Below are 21,398 nucleotides of genomic sequence, written 5' to 3'. Positions count from 1 at the left end.
AAGTGTCAGGAAAGTTACCTGCACTATTAAAGAAGCTTCATAGAATACAAAAAGCATCAAACCTGCAGGCGAATGTTGCAGGTACATGCTTTATGGGACTTCTTTATTTCTTGATGAGAAATATACCTGCTTTATCTCAGTTAAATACTAATATGGCTTAAATAAACTGCAGCCAGAATGTGACTTCTTGTGGAGAAACACTTAACGAGAAAAATAGTAAGTAGAAGAAAGAAGGTGAGAGAAAGTCACACTGGCCCATATTTTTTTCTTTCCTTTTCACCTTTTCTAAGTCTACGATAAAAGTCTAGCATATATTTCTTTTCTGAAATTACTGATTAACTGAAGAAGTGATAAATAGGAATCGTGGTATATCTATTACTGAAATCTCACTGCTCGCACCACAGTGCCAATTAATAATGACACGGTGCAAATTTGTAGGTCCATACAACACCATTCACTCATTTACTGTAAAGTGTCTTAAGCACAAGACTAGCGACAAAACTACTGTAGCCTGCGAGGAACAGGCTTTGTACTCCACAGTCAGCGCAAAAAGCTGTACAGGCTGAGGCCTGTTTTTTATGATCATTTCTAATAAAGACATCCATTCAGACAATGGCATAAAACATATCTTCTAATGTCTGATTCAGAACACTAGATGAAATCACACACACAAAAATCTCCTGAGTGATAAAGTGGAAGTTGATGCGACATCTGCATGTCATGACATGCAACATTTGTGCATGCCAAACCTGAGTTCTGTTTCCTATTGGAGGCATTTGTCATTACAGAAGAGAACAGCTATAAAAATATTTATAAATCACTTCACATCTGTCTCAGCTGTTTCTGACATGAAGGCTGAACAAGTTAGTAAAAAGTACTTGGAGATTTCTAAGCATGATTACTGATGCATATGCACACGTATACAGGTGGATTTGTACAACTCTAAGTGTTCTTGCTGCCAGACACAGTTCAGTGTAAAACAAAAATCTTAAATATTGAGTAAGCTGTCAATAAGACAGATTCAATTTAAATTACACTTCACTTTTTTCCTCTGAGAATGAGTAAGCCTACATTACAGTAGTCACATTCACACAATACATTCTTCTGTGTAGAGTACAGCTTGGCTCAAGGCAAATGCAAAATATAACAATTTTTTTAAATACTGTTAGAATTCCTCAGAAAGAGGATTTGAAAAAACAACAAAAATACAAAACATTTTCAAAATATGAAATATAGCATGCTACAGTGTCTGATAAACACAATTTTAATTTGATTATAGTTCAGAATTTTTTTTCACTTTTGTGTTCTTTTTCTGCGCCCACTGCTCTGAAACAAACTTTGCTGCACTCTCCTGAAGAAAGTCTTATCTGTTCTTTAACTCTGCAATTTCAACACTGAGGAGGTCATTCAAAATATTATAGAAACACTACAGTATTTTTGTACTTTTGAAAGGCTAGACTGTGGGGCTCAATACCTTTGTAAAATTTCTTTCCATTAGGATGATTTAATGAAATATTGATACTGGCAGCTCCATTAACACAATAGGAATTTGTAGGCGTAGTATAATTGAAAGGAAACACTTATAAAGATTATTTAAAAAATGATTTCTGTCAAAATTATTATCCTTGGGACAACAACTTCAGTGCTTTTACTGTGAATATGTTGCTTACAATAACAAATAAAAATGTACACCATTTTACAAATATTCTTTATGTCTATAGTCTACCCTAGCCTTCTAATCATCTATTTAATAACGAAAAACACCCAGTGTTACCCACAAGCTTAACAATGATTTTAAAATAAATATTTTGTGGCCTTTACCATGGCAATTTATAAAGGTGTCGAGGTGATTCAATAAAAGGAGTTCAAGACAAATGGCAGTATTTGCCATGGTATCCAAGTATATCATTTACTGATGAGGTATTTACTGTGACCACAGTATAACGTACAAAGCCCAAAATGAAATGCAGGAAAGAGCAGCAAAAATTCTCCATTTATCGAAATGCTCTTATAAGTATTATAATGCAAAGGAACAGTTGACATCATGTTTAAATTGTGATTATAATATTCATTATGCTTTTATAGCAAAGAATAAATCTGTGTTATGTATGAGAGCAGTCCACATTGTCGGTTTGGAAGTTTAATGAGCAAGGGGTACTGATTCTATGCATGTATCTGCATGTTATTCACAGCTTCAACAAGCTGGTGAATATCATGAATAAGTCTAAATTTATTACAACAACAAATTTTGATTACAGAAATCTGACTGATAATGTTAACTTCAAGTGCAAATGGGAATGTGTTTGAAGTGGAAGTGAGGGGTGTATCTTAAAGACAGCTAAAATTGTCCGATTTATCAAAATTTGAACTATTTCTTGTTTAAGCTGCATTCTGTTTGGAAAGTGGGAGGAAGGAGGGAGAGATGGGATTAATTTTTGCTTCAACATGAGTAAATACCTTCATCAAGTAAATTCAATATTAGGATGTATAAATGCTGATTTTACATAATAGGATCCTTTTCAATAGTATACATAAAACCATTACATGTAACATGCACTCACAAATTGAAAATATGCTACTTAAAAATAATGTATATTTTGTACTTGTAGTGTCACTGAGGTGGCAGCTGAGATGGCAGTAGATATGTACGTAGGATAATTATTTATTTAGCCACAACAAACTTTTGCGAATAGTGTGACGAGTCTCTGAAAATAGTACTGTGCTTAGAAAAATCTGAATTAAATACCTGATTTTTCTCAGTCAAAAACTTACAACTACTTTAGATTTAAAATTTTAATCATATATATTTAGTTACTTATGAAGACAAAATTATAAGTAAACTTTAATCAAAAAATTACAGTTTTGTACACCAATGAGCAATATTTATCATATTTTGTACTTTTCAGAATTATCGGTTTGTTTTAAATATGTTGCTTGCTCAGTGCAAGCTCCCACTGCAGTTTTAATTGAGGTAATTTTCAGTTTTTCACACCGAATTTTGTCCATCGGTCTGTAACCAAAGTTCATTAAGCAAATGATTCTTTATTGTCCTTCCCTACATTTAACGTCACGAATAAAATTTAATTCAGATTATCCAGCAATGCAAACAGGTCTTCTAGTTCTGAGACGTCGTCATTCTACCTCAGCAGTTCTGATCTCTAGCAGTACCGTAAACAGATACTGCCTTCCCCTGCCAAAACAATTCTAATCCACTGGTGAAAATAAGGATCACTGATGGAACTGTCAAATGATTACACTCGCATTATGTTGATTCATGATGAACAGCTCATATAAGAGCTGTAGATTAGCAAGTGTTTTGTTGCTTTCACTCAATACAGTGCATTGTTCAACAAACCTAATAGAGAATCAAATTAAATAGTTCTGAAACAATTCACTCTACAATAAATGATTCACTGATACAGCGACAGCAATTCCACATAATTTTAGTCACAATTAACTGAAATTGTTACAGTTATTAGTAGCAAATAACATCATGGAATTTTTGGTTTGGTCACGACAAATTGTGCAAAATAAATATCATTGCCTATGCATATGGAATAAAAGATTCCCAAAAGAACTCATCTCTCTGACAGTATTCCATCATGCTTCACCTGTGTGTTTTCTGTCTTCTACTGTTATTACCAATTTTTGCAAATTTCCTCATTGTGTTAATATTACTAGTAGAAAGAACAGTTGTACACAACAAAGCTATGCTCGTATTGTAAAACTGTGCATACACAGAACTCAAATGTAAATAACAGCCAACACAATACAGAACCGTATACATGTAATTACAGAAAACGCAACAACCTCTACACGAGGTCAAACTAAAAACTTGTACTTTTATAAAGAAAAAAGGTTAGAGCTTGAATTTTCCTCAAAGATTAGGCTATTAGAGACAATTAAGCTGGTTAATACTACAATTAATTGTAACTCCTTAAATCCATTATAACCCCTCAAAGTAATACAATGTGTGCCTGGTTTTTCATGACTTCTGTATCAACTGAATGAGATCAGTGTATCAGCAGAAACCTACAACAATCTCTAACAACTGCACGTATTCTATATCGCTCTAAATTATCGCAATAATTATTAACAGCCGTGGCATTAAAGCTTTGATAGTAAAAAAAACTGCTTGTAGATGACATTATCTAAACACTTTGTCATTACAGGGAAAAACAAAGAATAATATCAACTGGCAATTACATTTACACGCATAATGATAGGTTTAAAATGCTGCTGCTATAAAATATCCAACTTTTAGAGGTTGGTGAGTGCGTGTGCGTGTGTGTTGAGATCTTTGCACAGCATGGGTGACAAATCTTAAGTATCATAATGTTGTGACTATGACACAATCATCCAGATGTGGTAGTGGTGCAGTGTTTACATCAGACAGTACCCACTAGCTGCTGTCATTGTTAAGTATGTAAAACAATAATGGATACCAATCAATGTGTGGTCTAAGATTCAAGATGATCATGTCAGGCAGTTCCACACAAAGAATTATTGCAAGTGAAGAACTGCTAAATTCTCCAAGCAAATATAGGTTTTCATGCCTAAACTGAGAAGTCACTTTCCTCTGAATCTGTCCTGTCTCGTCTGGAAGATGAAAGAAAGTGGCATCTTTCAGCATGTGTGTGTGCCACTTCCATCAGCTAAGGAGATCTTTTATCCATACTGTACAGTGTAATTTGAAGCCTGATATAAATGTCATGACATATCAGTCCTTGAGAGAATTAAAACATCAATAAAAAGCTGTTAGAAATAATCACAAAAATGGAGAAACTCTGACAATTTTGAACTATATCAATACTAATTCTCCATATAAATATCATCCAGGATCAAGAAGATTAACTTTTTTGAATAAATTTGCACTTCAAATTAAGTTCTCAACAAAGACTCACCAAGGAAGAACGGAAGAGGTCTCAAATGAAAGAAATTATAAAGAACATTTCATAAACGACTTATAATGGAGACAGCAATCACAATGATATAGAACACCTATTAAAAGACCAATGAAATCAGTTTGGAAATCATTAAGGTACTGAACTGCTAATGCTATTAAGCCACAGTAATTGCATTTACAATGATTGACTATTTAGAATTAGTGACCAAAAAATGACAATGGATTATGTTCAATCGGGTGCTTCACAGATTCAACAGCTCGTGTGCTGACTATATCTTTACATGACTGCAGACTTTTTCCATGTGTACTGTAAATATAAATGAAATTAATGAAATGTAATCTTGACAGTCCCATCAGATCCAGCTTTACCAGATAAGATCGGTATAACACTTACCCATACTTGATCTTCTGGCTCTAATATTCGCAATAAATTAAAATTTCACAATCCAATGCCAAATCTTTTTCTCCAGTCACCTTCCTTACATTTGAACTACCTCAGTTTGCTCTTTTACAATCCCTTGTCCACAAATAGCATCAGTTTCAAAAATATTGTAACACACTTTAAGTACAGAGCGTACAAGTGGTCGGTCATCCCATCACCCGATAATAAAATACTGGCAAACAAACACCTTCAAGCATACTACTACAGTTCCAAATTTTGTTCTCATGAACAATACTGAGAAATCTTCACAAGAATGTAATATTTTACATTTACACATGACGCAAAAATAGACAACAACCACAACCTGAGGATGACGATTTACAATGTGGGAACTGACGAAATGTATGAAAGTTTAAAAAAGAAGAACACGTATTAACTCGGTGGCTACAAATGTAACAAGGGACAACAATATTCCACCTTCCAGTTCCTCAAAAAAGAAAATAATAAATGAAGAAAAAAATTTCCCTTCTTGACCAGCAGCGTGTTAACGAGGCGCCTACACGAGCTCAGGGCACAGCCCGCTACTGTGCAAGGTGCGGCGGGGGTGGCGGGACAGCCAGAATGCCATGGAGGGCTGAGGAGGTCTTGAGGAAGCGCTTCAGCATGCCGCTGGAGCCACGGTGCTGCAGGCTCTTGTGTGTCGTCAGGCTGTTCTTGGTGCGGTAGCGGCGCTGGCAGAATTCGCACACGTACAGCTGGTCCGAGCGTTCGTGTTTGTCCTGGAAGTGTCGCTTGAGGGAATAGTAGCAGGAAAAGGTGCGGCGGCAGTAGGGGCACTCCTGCGGCTCGTTGATGCCACCCGCCGTTGGCGGGGGAATGCGGAACTGCTGGACTTGTGAGCCCGTGCCACCTCCACTGCTGCCACCTGCAATGCACCCAGCCTCATTAAAGAGCCTTTCGGAAAATGCCATCATTGGCTTATTACATCAGGTTAAATATGGGACAGAAATAGAATTTGTTTCAGACTATAACAGTGTGGAGTTGGTGATACTGCAAGGTGTCCATATGAATAGTGCAATACAAGGGAAATATATATATTTGTGAAGTCTTATTGCATTATCATCATGAGGTATACAGGGCAAGCATCTAACTTTTTCACCTGAAATTACTTCTGACTCGTTAAAGATATTTGTAATCTCTTTTCAACTAGACAATAGTGGTAGGGGCTAATGAGCCAGAAGATGTAACTTCGCTAACCTACAAAATTCAAGCGCCACTTTTTCTAATAGATACTGTGGTACCTTTTGGGACTGGATTATCAAACCTACCCCATTAGTGATATAGCTCTTCAGCAGACCCAGTTAGAAATTACAGACTAAAACTACATTGACTATGTTGATATTTATGTTGCTGTTGCAGCCGTTAGAACGGTGTGCTGCCTTGAAATTTGATGAGAATAACTTGCACCACCAGGGCACCTAATACGTTGATCTTTGCAGCACTCTTTATCAAAACAAGAATTGTTGAAACAAGATACTCTTCGTCAGACTGATTGACTTTCAACAATATTCTGTCTTTTTGGTTCCAAAAATCTTTAAACATTGGTAAAGTATGACACACATGCAAGACTGCCAATCAACAGAATGGTGCAAAATTCTGTTGAGAGAAATTGCTGCCCGTTTCTAAGTGATTAACAAAATTGCAGAAATGGACTGATATCTATTGCATGAGTCACTGATCACTATCTGTCTAGGTGAAAAATTAGTGCCTCACTCTGTATATTCACAGTACAGTATTTTACATATGCTTTTTGGCACTTGTTAAAACCATCAGTCAGATACTGTACTAGGTACAGTGGTCAATTAACTGCGAAGAATAAGTGAAGGGATTACTATGTACAACACACTTTAATGAAATATTACACGTACAACATAAGCAATAACAGCTGAGAGGTGAAACTTCATATGCTAATCAAAAATTAATCTGAGAGAGAAATTTCTGTAACCACAGAAACAAGATCACCCTAGGGCTTACTTGCCAGAATCTTGAACTGATAAAAGCGAGATAAGGGTTTTATTCTTTTATAGTTGACACACACACACACACACACACACACATACACACAACAGCTACGGTTAAAAGTGATGACTACACTGGTGCATTACACTTTTGTAAGTGCTCACTGATTCTCCACATCATTTACACACAGAAGCTACAATTAAGAAACTTTTATATACTGGCGCATTATGAGTGGTCACTGATTTTTGCACATATCTTCAAACACATAATCCATCAGCAATACCACTAATGGAAAAAGAAACCTGAGATAACTTTTGTTCACACTATATATAATTGATTAAAACTGGAAAAGTTTTTATAAATGAAAGCCTGATAGTTGCGAGAGAATGCCCTGAGTAGATACCACACTAAATGCACTAAATGTTTCATTGCATTCATAATATCAGAATAATTCTATTACAGCAGTGCAGTTTTGTTTCCTTTTTTACCGTGCTTGCATTTTCAAAGAATGACCAAACAAAGAACTGCGGTATCTGTGACCTTGAGATTACTGTAGCACTGCAATCTGCAGGTAACACAACATTGTTTTGAGAATATTATGAGATGGGCAATAATATCATATTACAAAGGAAATGTAAGAGCAAAAAAGCTTGTGGCAACATGCACTAAAAAAGAAAAAATATATAAAAAGAAGAGAGAGAAACTTTTAAAGACATTCACATTTTTAAATGCATTAAGCAAAGATTATGTTTATAACAAATATTTGAGAGAGATGGGAAGGAGGCAGCAGACAAGAAGTCTTATGTACACATATCACAAACAGCTTACTTTCGGAGCAAAAATATGTGTCTGAGCATTCTTTCAAGATTATATTGGAGACACTACTGAGAGTGAAAAGCAATACTCATGTTACAAAATAAGAAGGAAAGCATTTAAAGGTAATGATTTTAACTGTTCTGCAATCAATATGCAATGCCACAATGGAGAATACAATTATTCAAAGCCAAAGAAGGAGGTTAAATTCTCCACTAAAGCCAAACAGCTCATCAGCCTGCACGTCATAAGGTGTTCCTACGTAGTGAGAGACTTCTTATCTGCCACTTGGAAGAACAGAATCTGTTACAACAAAACAAGATACCTTTTCCGAGGGAGAAAAGTGTTAATAGTTTTGGGTGTGGGAGGGCGCGCCCCTCACTCTCTCTCTCTCTTTCTCTCTCTCTAATAGAACTTTATGTCGACTTCTCCAGGCCTCGTTTTGTGGTAGGTGTAGATGTGGGTCATGAGACTGTTGCGCGAACAATACACCCGTTCGCAGATCACGCATCGGTACTCCTCCTGGCGCTCAGCGTGCTTGTCCGCCATGTGTCGTTTCAAGCTCGCTTTCGAGCACAGCACCTTACCGCAGCGCTGGCAAGGGAAAAGTTTCTTGACTGAGCCTGCAAAAATATAAGACATAAAAAAAAGATGCGAGGAAGCGTGAGCGTGGGTTTAAAAGTAATAGCCTGTTCAAGCAAAGAAGAAAAATAAAAAGCAAATAAAGTCCTAGTCTCAGGTGGGCTGTACTGGGGAGGAACATCTGTTGAAAGGACTGCAATATTTGCTGTGATAAAATTTTGAAGCAAAGTAAATAATTATTTGAAGAAGTACTTGGGTGAAAATCACTGGAAAAATAACAATGGTTACCTATGACGCACAAGTGTTCTGGGAAGGTCTTTTCCCTTTACCCCTTGTCAGCAACTATAACTTTCAATTTCTTTCTGAACAGTACATGTAAATCTAAAGCTTAAGATCAGTACTAAAACATGATGAACATGTTTTATTTCAATCTAGACACTCACATACTGTTAACAAAGGCATTTTTTGCATTCGTAATTAAACCTCGACTTAAAGAATAACACTTCACTTTTTTTTGTGAATGAATGTTAAAAAGCTTTCCTTGAAAGGCTTCTTGCCGATAATTTTAATTCTGATAACACGACCTGGAGATTTGAAAATCCCATAGAAACCCTTCAATTTCACAATTAAGATATCCACGAACGTACTTGATTAACTTTCAACAGAAGATACAGATTTACTCTCACAGAGTAGCATTAGTGTTAAGAGTTGCAAAATGGTAAATATCTGCACAACTAATGCATAACAAGCTACCCGTACAACCATATATTTTATGCCACAGTATTTTCACTATTGTGTAAGTTAATGTCATCGTAACAGATATTATTGTTTATCTAATGTCAACTGAATAATGATAAAAAAGGAGAACAAGAAAAACAGAACACACTTATGCATTTAAATTGAAAGCAATCAACAAGCACATCCTAAAGTTTATTAGATCTTAGACTCTGGCGTTCATTCATCTGGGAAGGAACAAAAAGAAGTCAAATGGAAGCAGGACTTCACAAGGTTTAATCAGGAAAGTCACTGAACAGCTGATGACTACATTACTTGTCCTTCCTGTTTACACCTTCTGAAGTTCCTTTGCCATTTTTTCTGATAGATGTGGCATGCTTATGACTCTTATGTTTCAACAATGAATCAATAAGTACTTTTATTTTTCCTATTCTCATTTAGTCATGGTTTTTGACATAGGCGAAAGGATATACACCTGAAAAATGCAGTCTTTTATTTTATATATTTATTTATTTGGGGGTGGGGGTGGGGCGGGAAGGTAGTATACTGGATATTTATTCGAATTTCATACTAAACGATTTAATTTTATTTTCACGGTTTCCTTTGGGAGTGCAAAACAAAGAAATAGCAACAGGAGAGTAAAACAAGGAAGTCCAGATTTTTAACAATGAATGCGATTATAGATGATACTATGTACATATTTTCCAGAAAAAAATGTAACTGTGGATAGTATTTCAATGAAATATGTTGTATTAAGTTATTTTGTTTTTGGGTGACAATTATAATGAAATTAGAGAATAAAACTGGCAGTGTCTTTTACTATCAAAATACTGGTATGCGAACAAATAAACTATAACGAACACTACACTAAAATCATGTTAGCCAACAATGCAGTACCAGCAACAAGAAACAGTGGTGCTGAAGCAAATGAGTGTTGTGTATGCAGAAAGTTAAGGGTCATGCAATGAGCTATATAAACTAAACAGGCAACCCATGTATTACTACACATTAATTATACAGTCAAACAGTTTTCTGTTACTAGTCTAACTGCTACAAAAACAATAAGTTAAGCAGACATCCCATCAGATAATATTCAGAAAACATGAAACTGCAAGCACATACTTCTCTGAAAATGCATAGCATATATGAATAACTTAGCATTTCTTCTTCTATATGCAATTATTGAAATGCCCTAGAACTGGTCCCTGCCTGGGGTTCAATTTTATGTCATGACGTATTCCAGTGTTCTGTTTAAATGATTCCATAACATACAATGTAAATAGAAAAATCACCTACATTTCAAAAAGAATGTCATATTTCTGGAGTAAAAGCACTTTCTGAAAAACATATTTCCATCACTTTATTTTACTTGTTTCAAAAACAACATTTCATAGAGACTACAGTGTTTTGCCCATCTTATTGTACGCCCCCCCCCCCCCCCCCAACATTCAGCGGAATATTCTAAGAACACAGTAATACAGAAAACACCTTCCTCAAGTGAACACACATTGTGCATCAGGAACATGAGTGAATGATATAGTGTTTTCAAAATATTGAAATATTGCTACACAGAAAATTAGGAGATAGAGGGGGGGGGGGGGGTCGGGGTCATCAATCTCAGTTTCAATAGATGCGGCACACTGCTGGATGTTCTGAAACAACTGTTACTATGTAACTATGTTATTCTCTGGTAAGTCCTTTCTCCCAGTGATGCTAGTCCAACAAAGTGTGTGGCAGATCTGCCTCGAGTCTGGCGACTAGGAGTGGAAACAGTACTGACAGACTGACACTCTGGACAGCTCAAGTCATTGCTAGCAGATGTTCAGATACAAATCTGACTTCTAGTCTAACTTCACAGTTTCATTCTATCAGCAAATTTCACGAGAACATCAGAGATAAATATAATTTTTGGGGTTAGGTGAATGACAGGAAATAAGCATATCGGTGGAGCAAGTTTCAAGGACACATCTGGAAGAGGAGATTCACAGTACTACACTTTATGGATGAAAAGTGATGAAGACAGCAGCTGGGCATAATACCTATTACCAGTAAATTGTAACAAAATTCTTTGGTATAATGACTGAATGCTCCACTGTTACTCAGGAGAAAATTTATAAATGAAAGCATATTAACAACCCCACGATCTAAACACAATTACTACATACAATTAAACAGAGAGGTTACTGAAATTTGTAACTACAATAGCATTTTTGGAAAGGAAGGCAAAATACTGAAACAAGGCAAAATACTGAAACAAATGCCAAACAAGAAAAACAATTGTGTTAGATCTAGAGGGGTTCGAGATATAACAGCCAGTCCACATGTAAGTGAATGTAAAGCTGGTAGGCGTGTTTCTGCAACTGATAGATGATTATTCAACATGGCAACAGTGGTATAAGAGTGGCGCTAGTAGCCCCACTGTAAGGATGCAGATAAGATTTTCTTTAAATACACGCTATAACAGTCATGAGTGGTTAGCTACCTTTGAGATTGGACATGGTGAATTGATGTTAGTCAAGAATGCCTTTAAGGCCACAAAGACGCTATTATTAACACATCACTGACTTTGAACGAGGTCATGTATAGGGCTATGAGAAGCTGATGTTGCTTCTGTGATATTGCAGAAAGACTTGGCAGCAATGTAGCCACTGTACATGATTTCTGGCAGTGGTGATCATGAGAATGTACAGTCGCAAGGAGACTGGGCTCTAGATGGCCATGTGGCACTGCCAAGATGGAAGACCACTGTGCTTGGCACATGGCTCTGGTGCACAGTACTGCATCTGCAGCAGCAATTTTAGGAGCAGTTGGTACCACAGTGACACAATGAACTGTTACAAACTGTTATTTCAATGACAGCTCCAAGCCAGGCACACTGTAGCGCGCATTCCACCGATACCAAACCTCCTCCATTTGAGACTTCAGTGGTGTTTAGCAAGAGCTCATTGGAAGGTAGGGTTGAGAGCTGTTGTTTTTTCTGATGAAAGCTGGTTCTGCCTCAGTGCCAGTGACGGCCATCTTTGGTTAAGAGCCTGCAATCAACCTCTTTGCATTCTAGACACACTGGACCTACATCTTGAATCATGGTCTGTGGTTTGATTTCATATGACCGCAGGTGCACTCTCATGGTTTTCCCACACACTCTGACTGCAAATGTGAATGTCAGTCTGGCGATTCAGCCTGTTGTGCTGCGATTCATGAACACCATTCCGTGGGGTGTTTTCCAACAGGATAACGCTCGCTCACATACTGCTGTTGTAACCCAACATGCTCTACAAAGTGTTGACATGTTGCCCTGGCCTGCTCGATTACTACATCTGTCTCCAATCGAGCACATATGGGACATCATCAGATGACAACTTCAGTGTCGTCCACAAACAGTATTAAATGCCGCTGTATTGACCAATGTAGTTCAACAGGCACGGAATGCCATCCCACAAACTGACATTCAGCACTAGTACAACACAATGCATGCACATTTGCATGCCTGCATTCAACATTCTAATGGTTACACTTGTTATTAATGCACCAGCAGTTCAGATTTGGAATGGCTTATCTTGCACTTACATTAACCTATTATCTTGCAATGTAATCACTTAAATATGTTACCTAGACAAAGATAGTCCCAAAATTTCATTACTCTACATTAATTATTTTTGTGGTGCTGTGATTTTTTCCATTGGTGTATTTACAGGAACAGTGCACACAAGTAAATATCTACAGTAGCTTCTTAATCTTTTAATATACTCATCAACAGAACCTGCAAAATATTGAGCAATCTGAAGAACATGAATCAGTCTTAACATAAAACTTGCAGGTAATGATTCATTAGAAGAATATGGTAGCCTGAAAAAGTTGATCAAAATCTACAGTCAGAAGGGGTCTCTCTATAAAATATTAGGATACTTACATTTTTTCAGGGCATCTATCTGTTTTCTTAAATATAAAAATACAAGCTCTTAAAGTGCTCCCTTCCCTTCCAAAGTTGGTTCACAAGGTATACAGCTCCTCCCAACAATCTCTAACAATATTCCAGTAACAATATTCTACCAAACTGCTTCACATACAAACTCCAGTCCACTAAGAATCAACAAATTATTGCTCACTAGTGAATCCTTCCCCATTTCACATATACTAGTGTTGTTAATGCACAATTATTTGACCAATTATTTACAGCTTTTACTCATTCAAGCAGATTTCTTATGTTGTTTGATGCATAGCAATTTGGCGTGATGATTTCATATACTTTTTGAGGGGATGGGGGATCCTGTGAAAATAAATTACTTTCGATATATAAACATCTCATCCAAGTATTTTATCCTGAACTCCACTGTTGCCATGAAGTAAGAAGAGCAGTGGAGAAATGGTGGTAAAACATGAGGCAACATGCCTCGGCATCTATAAGAAGATGGGCGTTTCACTTTTTCGGCAGAATAACTCTGTTTAAGGTTTCCTCCCGGAGCTTGCCGAGTATATCTATGACACTCTTACTTTGACTACATAAACCACTGATGAATGTAGTAGCTATCTGAACGTCCCCAACATCTTCTGTTAATCCTGTTTCGTAAGGAAGAGAGACAGTGAAACAATGGTAAAGACTAATGTGTGAGAGAGTCTCATTCAAGTTGGGGATTTGAGAGGCCACCTCTTCAAATATTATTTTGAATTCCATACAGACATCACACACCACCAACCTCCTTAGACACAGGACATAATGTTCTAAGATTACTTCAACCAATCCTCTTGTTCCCATGAAAAACAGGTGCGGTGCGGAAAGTAGTTTTCACACCTGGAATATGCAGTTGCAAAACAGTAGAGGAATTACATACTGTAGGTGAAAACAACAGGCACTTGTTTTTCCAGGCTCAGTTCTGAAGTATTGAAACCCCTACACAGGTCAAGGGAAGTAGAAGGAAAAAGGGGAGGGAAGGTGTGAGAAGATGTAAAAGTCACTATTTGGTAACACAAAAATGTTTCCAGAAACTAAAATTTTGGAAACTTTCTTTAGAAGTAAGTTACAAAAGAGGAGGTACTTTTAAATGTATCTTGACTTTATGCAACTACAAAAAATACTTTTCTTGAATTTTATGACTTTTCTAGCAAGATATATGCAAAAATTACAGGTAGTACATGAAAGTGACACAATATTTATGGTTCATCTTCTATCAGTTTCATTTATATAATTTTCTGTCCTTTGCCAGTCATTAATGATATGTTTTGCAAATTTCATTTGGAAACAATGAGCTGTGAAATCCTTCTGTTTGCAGTTTTCAAAATAGTATGCATTGTGTTGGAGTGTTCAGCTTGATATGAGCAATGCTGCTGAAATCCTTGCTTATCAGTAAGAAGCAAGACATTTTGTGCATCACCTTTCAGATGGTTGTGTTCTTGACAACTACATTATCTGCAAACTACTGATGAGTAGTGACAATTCCTTGTAATGTTATTGGAATTAACAAATGTTCTGTGTTCTCTTTCCAGTTTTTTGTAACAGACACACACACATAGAAGCAGTTACAGTTTCCCCTTACTGATTTCAATGTTAACCCGGTGAGGATGTGGTAGGGTCAATTTTACCCTGCTCATTTTGTTTTGCTGGCAGTTCTTTGTTGTACAGTTGCACACTGTCGAAGTTCACAGTAGATGTAATTATTGATCTCTCCTCCCTAATGCGTGCACACACTCTCCTGGCTTCCATCTGTGAAAGGAGATACACGAGTGCAAATGGTAAGAAGGTATTTTTGACCCTTCCACAACCACAACCATAAAGTTGTGCCATTTTCCAATTTTTCTTTTTTCATGAATGTTTTGTGTTTGCTGATTATTTAGTCAAAATGGACAACGAAGAAAGGGAAGCTGAGCATATACGTCATTGGCTGGCGGAATTATCAGACAGTGAAAACGACTTTATGACAGATGTCAGTGAAAATGAAGATTGTGCAAGTGAGCGCAGTGACAGTAGTGGAACTGAGGAAGATGCAATTGAAGGCAGTGACAAAGAAGGTAATACACCAATACCACTACATGAGCTAGAAAATTCTGCCCACAATACTGTGTTACCGGAATTAGCTGAGCGATTGTAAAATCAGGTACACAGTTCATTTTATTTTGGTAAAGATGGATCCAAGTGGTGCAAAAATCCACCTCAACAACAAGTTTGGACCCGTTCTGAAAATATCATCAGGCAGGTACCTGGCATGAGTTTAGTGGCAAGATTAGGAAAGGCAGAGCTTGAATGCTGGAGTCTGTTTTGCAATGATAATACGCTTAGTATAAACTTGAAATACACAAACTTGCAAACTGCAGAAATGCAGCTTGTGAAGTAGTTGCAAATCACTATTTTATGAAGGAAATGACCATGAGCGAGCTGAAGGCTTATATAGGCTTGTTGTACATAGCTGGATTTTACCGATCTGGGAGGCAGAACACCATTGACCTCTGGGCTTCAGATAGAACAGACATTGGAATATTCCGGCTGACAATGACACGGCAACATTTTCATTTTATTCAAAACTGTCTTTGTTTTGACGATAAATCCACACGTGAATAAAGAAAACATCTGGACAACTTAGCACCAATACATCAGATATTTGAAATATTCATTGAAAACTGCAAGGAAGTCCATATACTAGGAGAATATATAACAACAGATGCAATGCTGCTTCCATTCAGAGGCACATGCAAATTTAGACAATACATTCCATCAAAACTGGCCAAATATGGGATAAAAATATTTGCCTTCGTCGGCGCAAATAATTTCTGTATCTTCAACCTTGAAATATATGCTGGGAAACAACCAGAAGGACTGTTTTCACTGAGTAATAATCCATTTTAATTAGTGAATCGGCTGGTGCAACCCACTTCAAAAACAAGCCATAATGTCACTTTTGATAAGTGGTTTACGAGCTATGATCTAGTGTCACATGTGCTGAAAGAATACAAGCTAAAGTCTGTAGCAACAGTGCGTAAGAACAAGAGGCAAATCCCTCCGCTATTTTGCAAAATTTGTGGTAGAGAAATCTGTTTACCTAAGTTTGGTTCCCAAAAGGATATTACACTTGTTTCTCATATGTCAAAGAAAAACAAAGTTGTTTTGCTCATGTGTAGTCTTCACCACAATGCTGAAATTGATGAATTTACAGGCGATAAAGAGAAACCAGAGATGAACATGTTTTATAATTCTAAGAAAGATGGAGTTGATGTTGCAGATGAGCTATCAGCGACTCAATGATATACGCCCCCCCCCCCCCCCCCCAAAAAAAAGGGCCACAGACTGTCTTCTACGCAATATTGAATATGGCCAGCATTACTGCTGCTATTTTTCAGCGATCAAATAACAATAAAAACCAAAAGTGTCGTAATTTCATAAAAACACTAGGCCATACACTTGTCAGTGAACACATGAGTGCCCGTCAAGAAATACCTTAACTGCCAAAAACTTTGTGTAAGAGAATCAGAGAATTTAGTGGAGAATCTTCACAAGAATCGACTGCCGGAGTCCAAGGTGTACGAAAAAAATGTCAGGAGTGTCCCTATGCTAGACATCGTAAGACACCTCATGTTTGTGAAGGTTGTCTTAAGTACATCTGTCAAGAACACATTGTTCCATTCTGCCAACAATGTGCTATGACAAGAGATGATAACAGCTTATGTCAAAGTTTACTGTTCATTTTGTCTTTGAAGAAGATTTATTTTGTAAATACTTGGCACAAAATATGAATTACTGATGACAATGTATGGATTTGTAGATTTAAAAAAATATGCATTGTTAAGGGCTGTTTATAATGATTATTTTGTAGACTTTATTAAATTCTATAGTCTTTCCTGATTACATTGATGTATACATTATAGGATTTCAAATGAAAAATGACCTATATATAAAACTTTTTATAGTTATGGTCATGTATATCGCCACGCCCCCTTTGTTTCTGTTACAGAAACCAGTATTATTTCAAAAAAGAACTGTGAACTTTCTGTTTCCAGTGATTATATGTATGATACATTGTATTTATTGGTAACAGTGCCAGTTTCTATTATCTTTAAATGATTATCTTTGCTAGTATTTACTTTTGTTTTGCTAAAGCAATTTGTTCACATGTTACTGAATGTTTGTTGCCGAAGGGCTACATATATTTGTGGAAGTACAATTTCATTACTGTGCAATAAATATCAACTATGCCACGCATCAAGAAATTCAATAGAAGGAAATTCCGTGGTAAACAGTTCACAAAAAAAAAACAAGCCACATTCTTGAAAGTAACCTATGTATCTGTTCTTCAGGGAAGAAACTCCCACATGGTACACCTCCTAGTGATTCAAATTTTTGTGTTAACAATGACTCTGTTTGTAGTGGATTGGCAGTTGTTGATGTGGCCATCTTATCTTCTTTGATAAAGGAAGTGGCGAAATGTAAACAATGTGATGGTGTAGGATGTCTGGAAATAAATGAACAACAAAGTAGCAGGAAGAGTTTAGCATCAAAATTAGTTGTTCTGTGTAGATCCTGCAATAAATCTACTTTGAAAATGACTTCAAACACTGTGCATAATTCATATGATCTGAATTTGAAGTTAGTGTATGCAATGCGTGCAATAGGGAAAGGGAAAAAGGCGTCTCAAACGTTGTGTGTTTTGACGGACCTTCCTCCTCCTCCTCCCAGTAGGTTCAGCAAGTACATAAAAATACTTTTAGGTGCCTTGATGGTTGTGTCTAAAGCGTCTATGAAATGTGCAGTAGAAGAAACTGTAAATATTAGGGGAACCAGGGACATTGCTGTTGCACTTGATGGGACAAGGCAACATCAAGGACATTGTTCCTTGAATGGTGTGGTAAATGCTACTTCTCTGGAGAATGGAAAAGTTGTTAATGTTGAATGCTTATCTAAGTACTGCCACACCTGCCATGGTAACACTGAAGGACATATTGAACATCAGTGTTCTAAGAATTATGATGGTTGCAGTGGAGTAAATGGAGTGTGATGGAGCTCTAAAAATATTTCAGAGGCCGGTGCCCGTTTATAACCATAGATATATGAAGTACTTAGGCGATGGGGACTCTAAAGCTTTCAATAAATTAATGAGTTCAATATTTATGGTGATACCTTGGTGACAAAACTGGAGTGCTGTGGATATCTGCCAAAGAGGATGGGTGCGAGATTGAGGAAGCTATGAAGAGAAATGAAAGGGAAGTTGCTATATGATGGAAAATCTCTGTCTGGCCAAAGCAGGTCCACAGAAACTGAAATAGACCTCCTTCTTATGGACTGGCCATTACATGAACTGCACCTCTGAATGATGTTACGGCAATGAGAAAAGCTGTAAGGGCCATCTACTTTCATAAGTCGTCCACGGATGACCACCCTGTTCACGGAGTTTGCCCTAAAGGAGCAGATTCACGGTGTGGTTACCAAAAAGCAAAAGAAAGTGGTCCAGTATACCATCATAAGCATTCTCTTACTGAGCCTGTTATGAAAGAAATAAAACGAATTTTTTGAGACCTGAGTGACCCTGTTTTTCTTTGTAAATGGCTTTATGGGGGTACTCAGAATACAAAGGAAAGTTTCGACCATTGCATATGGGAAAGATTACGCAAGAATGTTTTTGTAGGACTAAATACATTAAAAGATGGTGTACTAGATGCAGTGATATGTTTCAATGATGGAGTGATAGGAAGGTTGGAAGTACTGAGAAATTTAGGCATAAAATGTGGCTCTAATATGGAAGATCAAGTGCTTGCATGTGACAGGCAACAGGTGCATGAAGTTGAAAGATTCGTTCTTCGAGTTACCAAAGAAGCAGGAAATGCTAAAAGGAATGCCAAGAGGAAGCTTGAAGATGAAGAAATGCTGCAGGATGAAGACTATGCTCCAGGAATGTTCTGAGGTACAGTTTAATTGGACTCGTATCTTCATTCGCAATTTCCTGCAAGTTGTATTTTTTAGGATTCAGGTAAAAATATTTCCTAAAGTTTATAAAGCATTGCTGTAATTTTTTTCTTTAACTTCCAATAGCCATACTTATGTAGCAGACCTAAGCTTTATTGCAGAATCAACTAATTATAGAAAAAATAAGTTTTATTACGAAAAACATTATAAAAATTAAAATGTAAGATGTGATATTTATTTATCCTTGTAATATGCAAATAGGTGGAATTAAATAGGTCTAGTACCTCAGCCATCATGTCGTAGATATCTGGTAAAAATTTGGTGTCCTTCAAATGTTTAACATTGGATTAAATGGTACCTCAATTTGAGGAAGCATTTTGGAATAAAAATTGCATCAATTTCTTTGTAATTTTTTAAAATAATCCTAACCAGGTTAAAAAATATCCAAAATACTTCTAATTTGTTTAGAAAGTGTGCTGCATTACCTGATATCAACAAAAAATCTGTAAAACATATACATTATAAACAGTGCCTGAAAGAAATAGGTGCTGATTTTTACATAATATTGAGCCGGAAAAGTACCCTGTATCCTTAAGTAATAAGGCATTTGGACACTTAATGGTGTTTATTTCTACGAAAATCCTTTCATTAATAAATAATTCATAAATTTAATTCCCATATTTTGTTATAAAGTGCCAATAAATACTTGACCCTCCACATCCTTGATGTACCCTTTTTGAACCACACCCTCGCCGGGTTAATAAATCAGTGCATTGGCTTTTCTTTTATCTTTTTGCAGATTTTTTTATCCTCCTACTCATAGTTCTCGTCATACTGTATTATGTTTCCTGAACTGCTTTTCTCAAAGAAATACCTGCCTCAGTTTACTTTTCCTCTTATATTACTTACTTTGTTTTAATATCTGTTGCGTAGGTAGCATTCTGTCACTTGTACATCTTACTGATAATGGTAGTGTAGAATGACACCTCACAGTTTTTTACCACTACTACGAGTACATTTTCCTGAGGTTTTTTTTTTAAGGAAGAGAACACCAAAGAGTAAGCAGATCAGCATGTCGACGGCATAGTACGGGTACCACTGATTTGCTCTGTGACTGCTGGTTTGAATAAAATCCCTCCCAGAAATATATATTACAGGCAAGGCATTTCTTTCTGAGGAAGTTTCAATAACAGTATAGTCATTGTGGTCTCTGAATTTTATGCCTGTCCCGATATGGTGTCATGCTGTAATACTGTTCAGATTTAGGTACCATAATACAAATTGCAATAAGCAATATAGAATGCATGTCTCAATCTGCAGTAGAAATAAATAAAGACAAATCACAACATTTAACTGGTCTGTGCAGGAAACACAGTACTCTACTGAAATGAAGAATAAATTACATTACCTCTGGCTCCTTCCAGCAACAAGATGAACACTGTAAACATTCACAACAGGTCTATACAAGAGTTCTGGACTGAGCTTGACAGACCACGCACAATAATTTTGCAAGTAATGTAAACCTGAGGTGTTGCTAACGTCTTACAGTGCTAAATTAGGGAGGACACATGAAATACTTCACATACTGCTTGTATGTAAAGGAAAATGGAAGTTTCGGGATACCCATCTCATTGATCATAAGATCACTGTGAGACAGAGCACAACCTCAGATTGGAGAATGGTGCGAAACAGAACTGGCTGTATCCTTTTCAAAGAAACACTTCAAACACTGACACAGCAGAAATGGTGAATGCCACATTCAACTGCTACTTTACAAAAGAGGTTCTGAGAGTACTGTCCCAATTTAGAGGTACCTCAAACACAATGACCTGATGCCAACCAGCACAGATTCCGAAAACAAAACATAAGTTGTGAAATCCTGAAAGTAATGGATCGAAGCAGTCACATTTTGATAATCAGTAAGTTCCGCAAGTGACAGAATACTACCAGCACTTCATATCAATTTCTTGTCTTTCGAAGAGCATTTGACTGAGTACTAAGTTACTTCTGGACTGCTTCAGGAAATGGTGTTGGGACCCTTGCTGTTCATGGTCTATATTGATGATCTGCCAAACAAT

General features: G+C 36.7%; 2 protein-coding genes across 2 annotated transcripts in view; both read right to left on the bottom strand.

The window, feature by feature from the left end:
- Positions 1-4,882: 4,882 nt before the first annotated feature.
- Positions 4,883-8,521, bottom strand: LOC124606454 (broad-complex core protein isoforms 1/2/3/4/5-like; the record flags this gene model as incomplete). The annotated part of the gene is made up of 2 exons (XM_047138436.1): positions 4,883-6,213; positions 8,446-8,521. Coding segments are annotated over 2 exons (420 nt in total), but the record flags the coding sequence as incomplete, so codon positions are not given.
- LOC124607467 (broad-complex core protein) overlaps positions 8,368-21,398 on the bottom strand; it is a 162,317-nt gene continuing 149,286 nt past the window's right edge. The window contains exon 6 of the mRNA XM_047139820.1: positions 8,368-8,743. Coding sequence (XP_046995776.1) covers positions 8,526-8,743 — 218 coding nt within the window. The 3' untranslated portion in view covers positions 8,368-8,525. The remainder of the gene's footprint in view (positions 8,744-21,398) is intronic.

Source organism: Schistocerca americana, chromosome 3 (genome assembly GCF_021461395.2).
Source record: "Schistocerca americana isolate TAMUIC-IGC-003095 chromosome 3, iqSchAmer2.1, whole genome shotgun sequence".
Lineage (NCBI taxonomy): Eukaryota > Metazoa > Arthropoda > Insecta > Orthoptera > Acrididae > Schistocerca > Schistocerca americana.
Note: the sequence above shows the minus strand (reverse complement) of the source record. Positions and strands in the feature narration are given on the sequence as shown.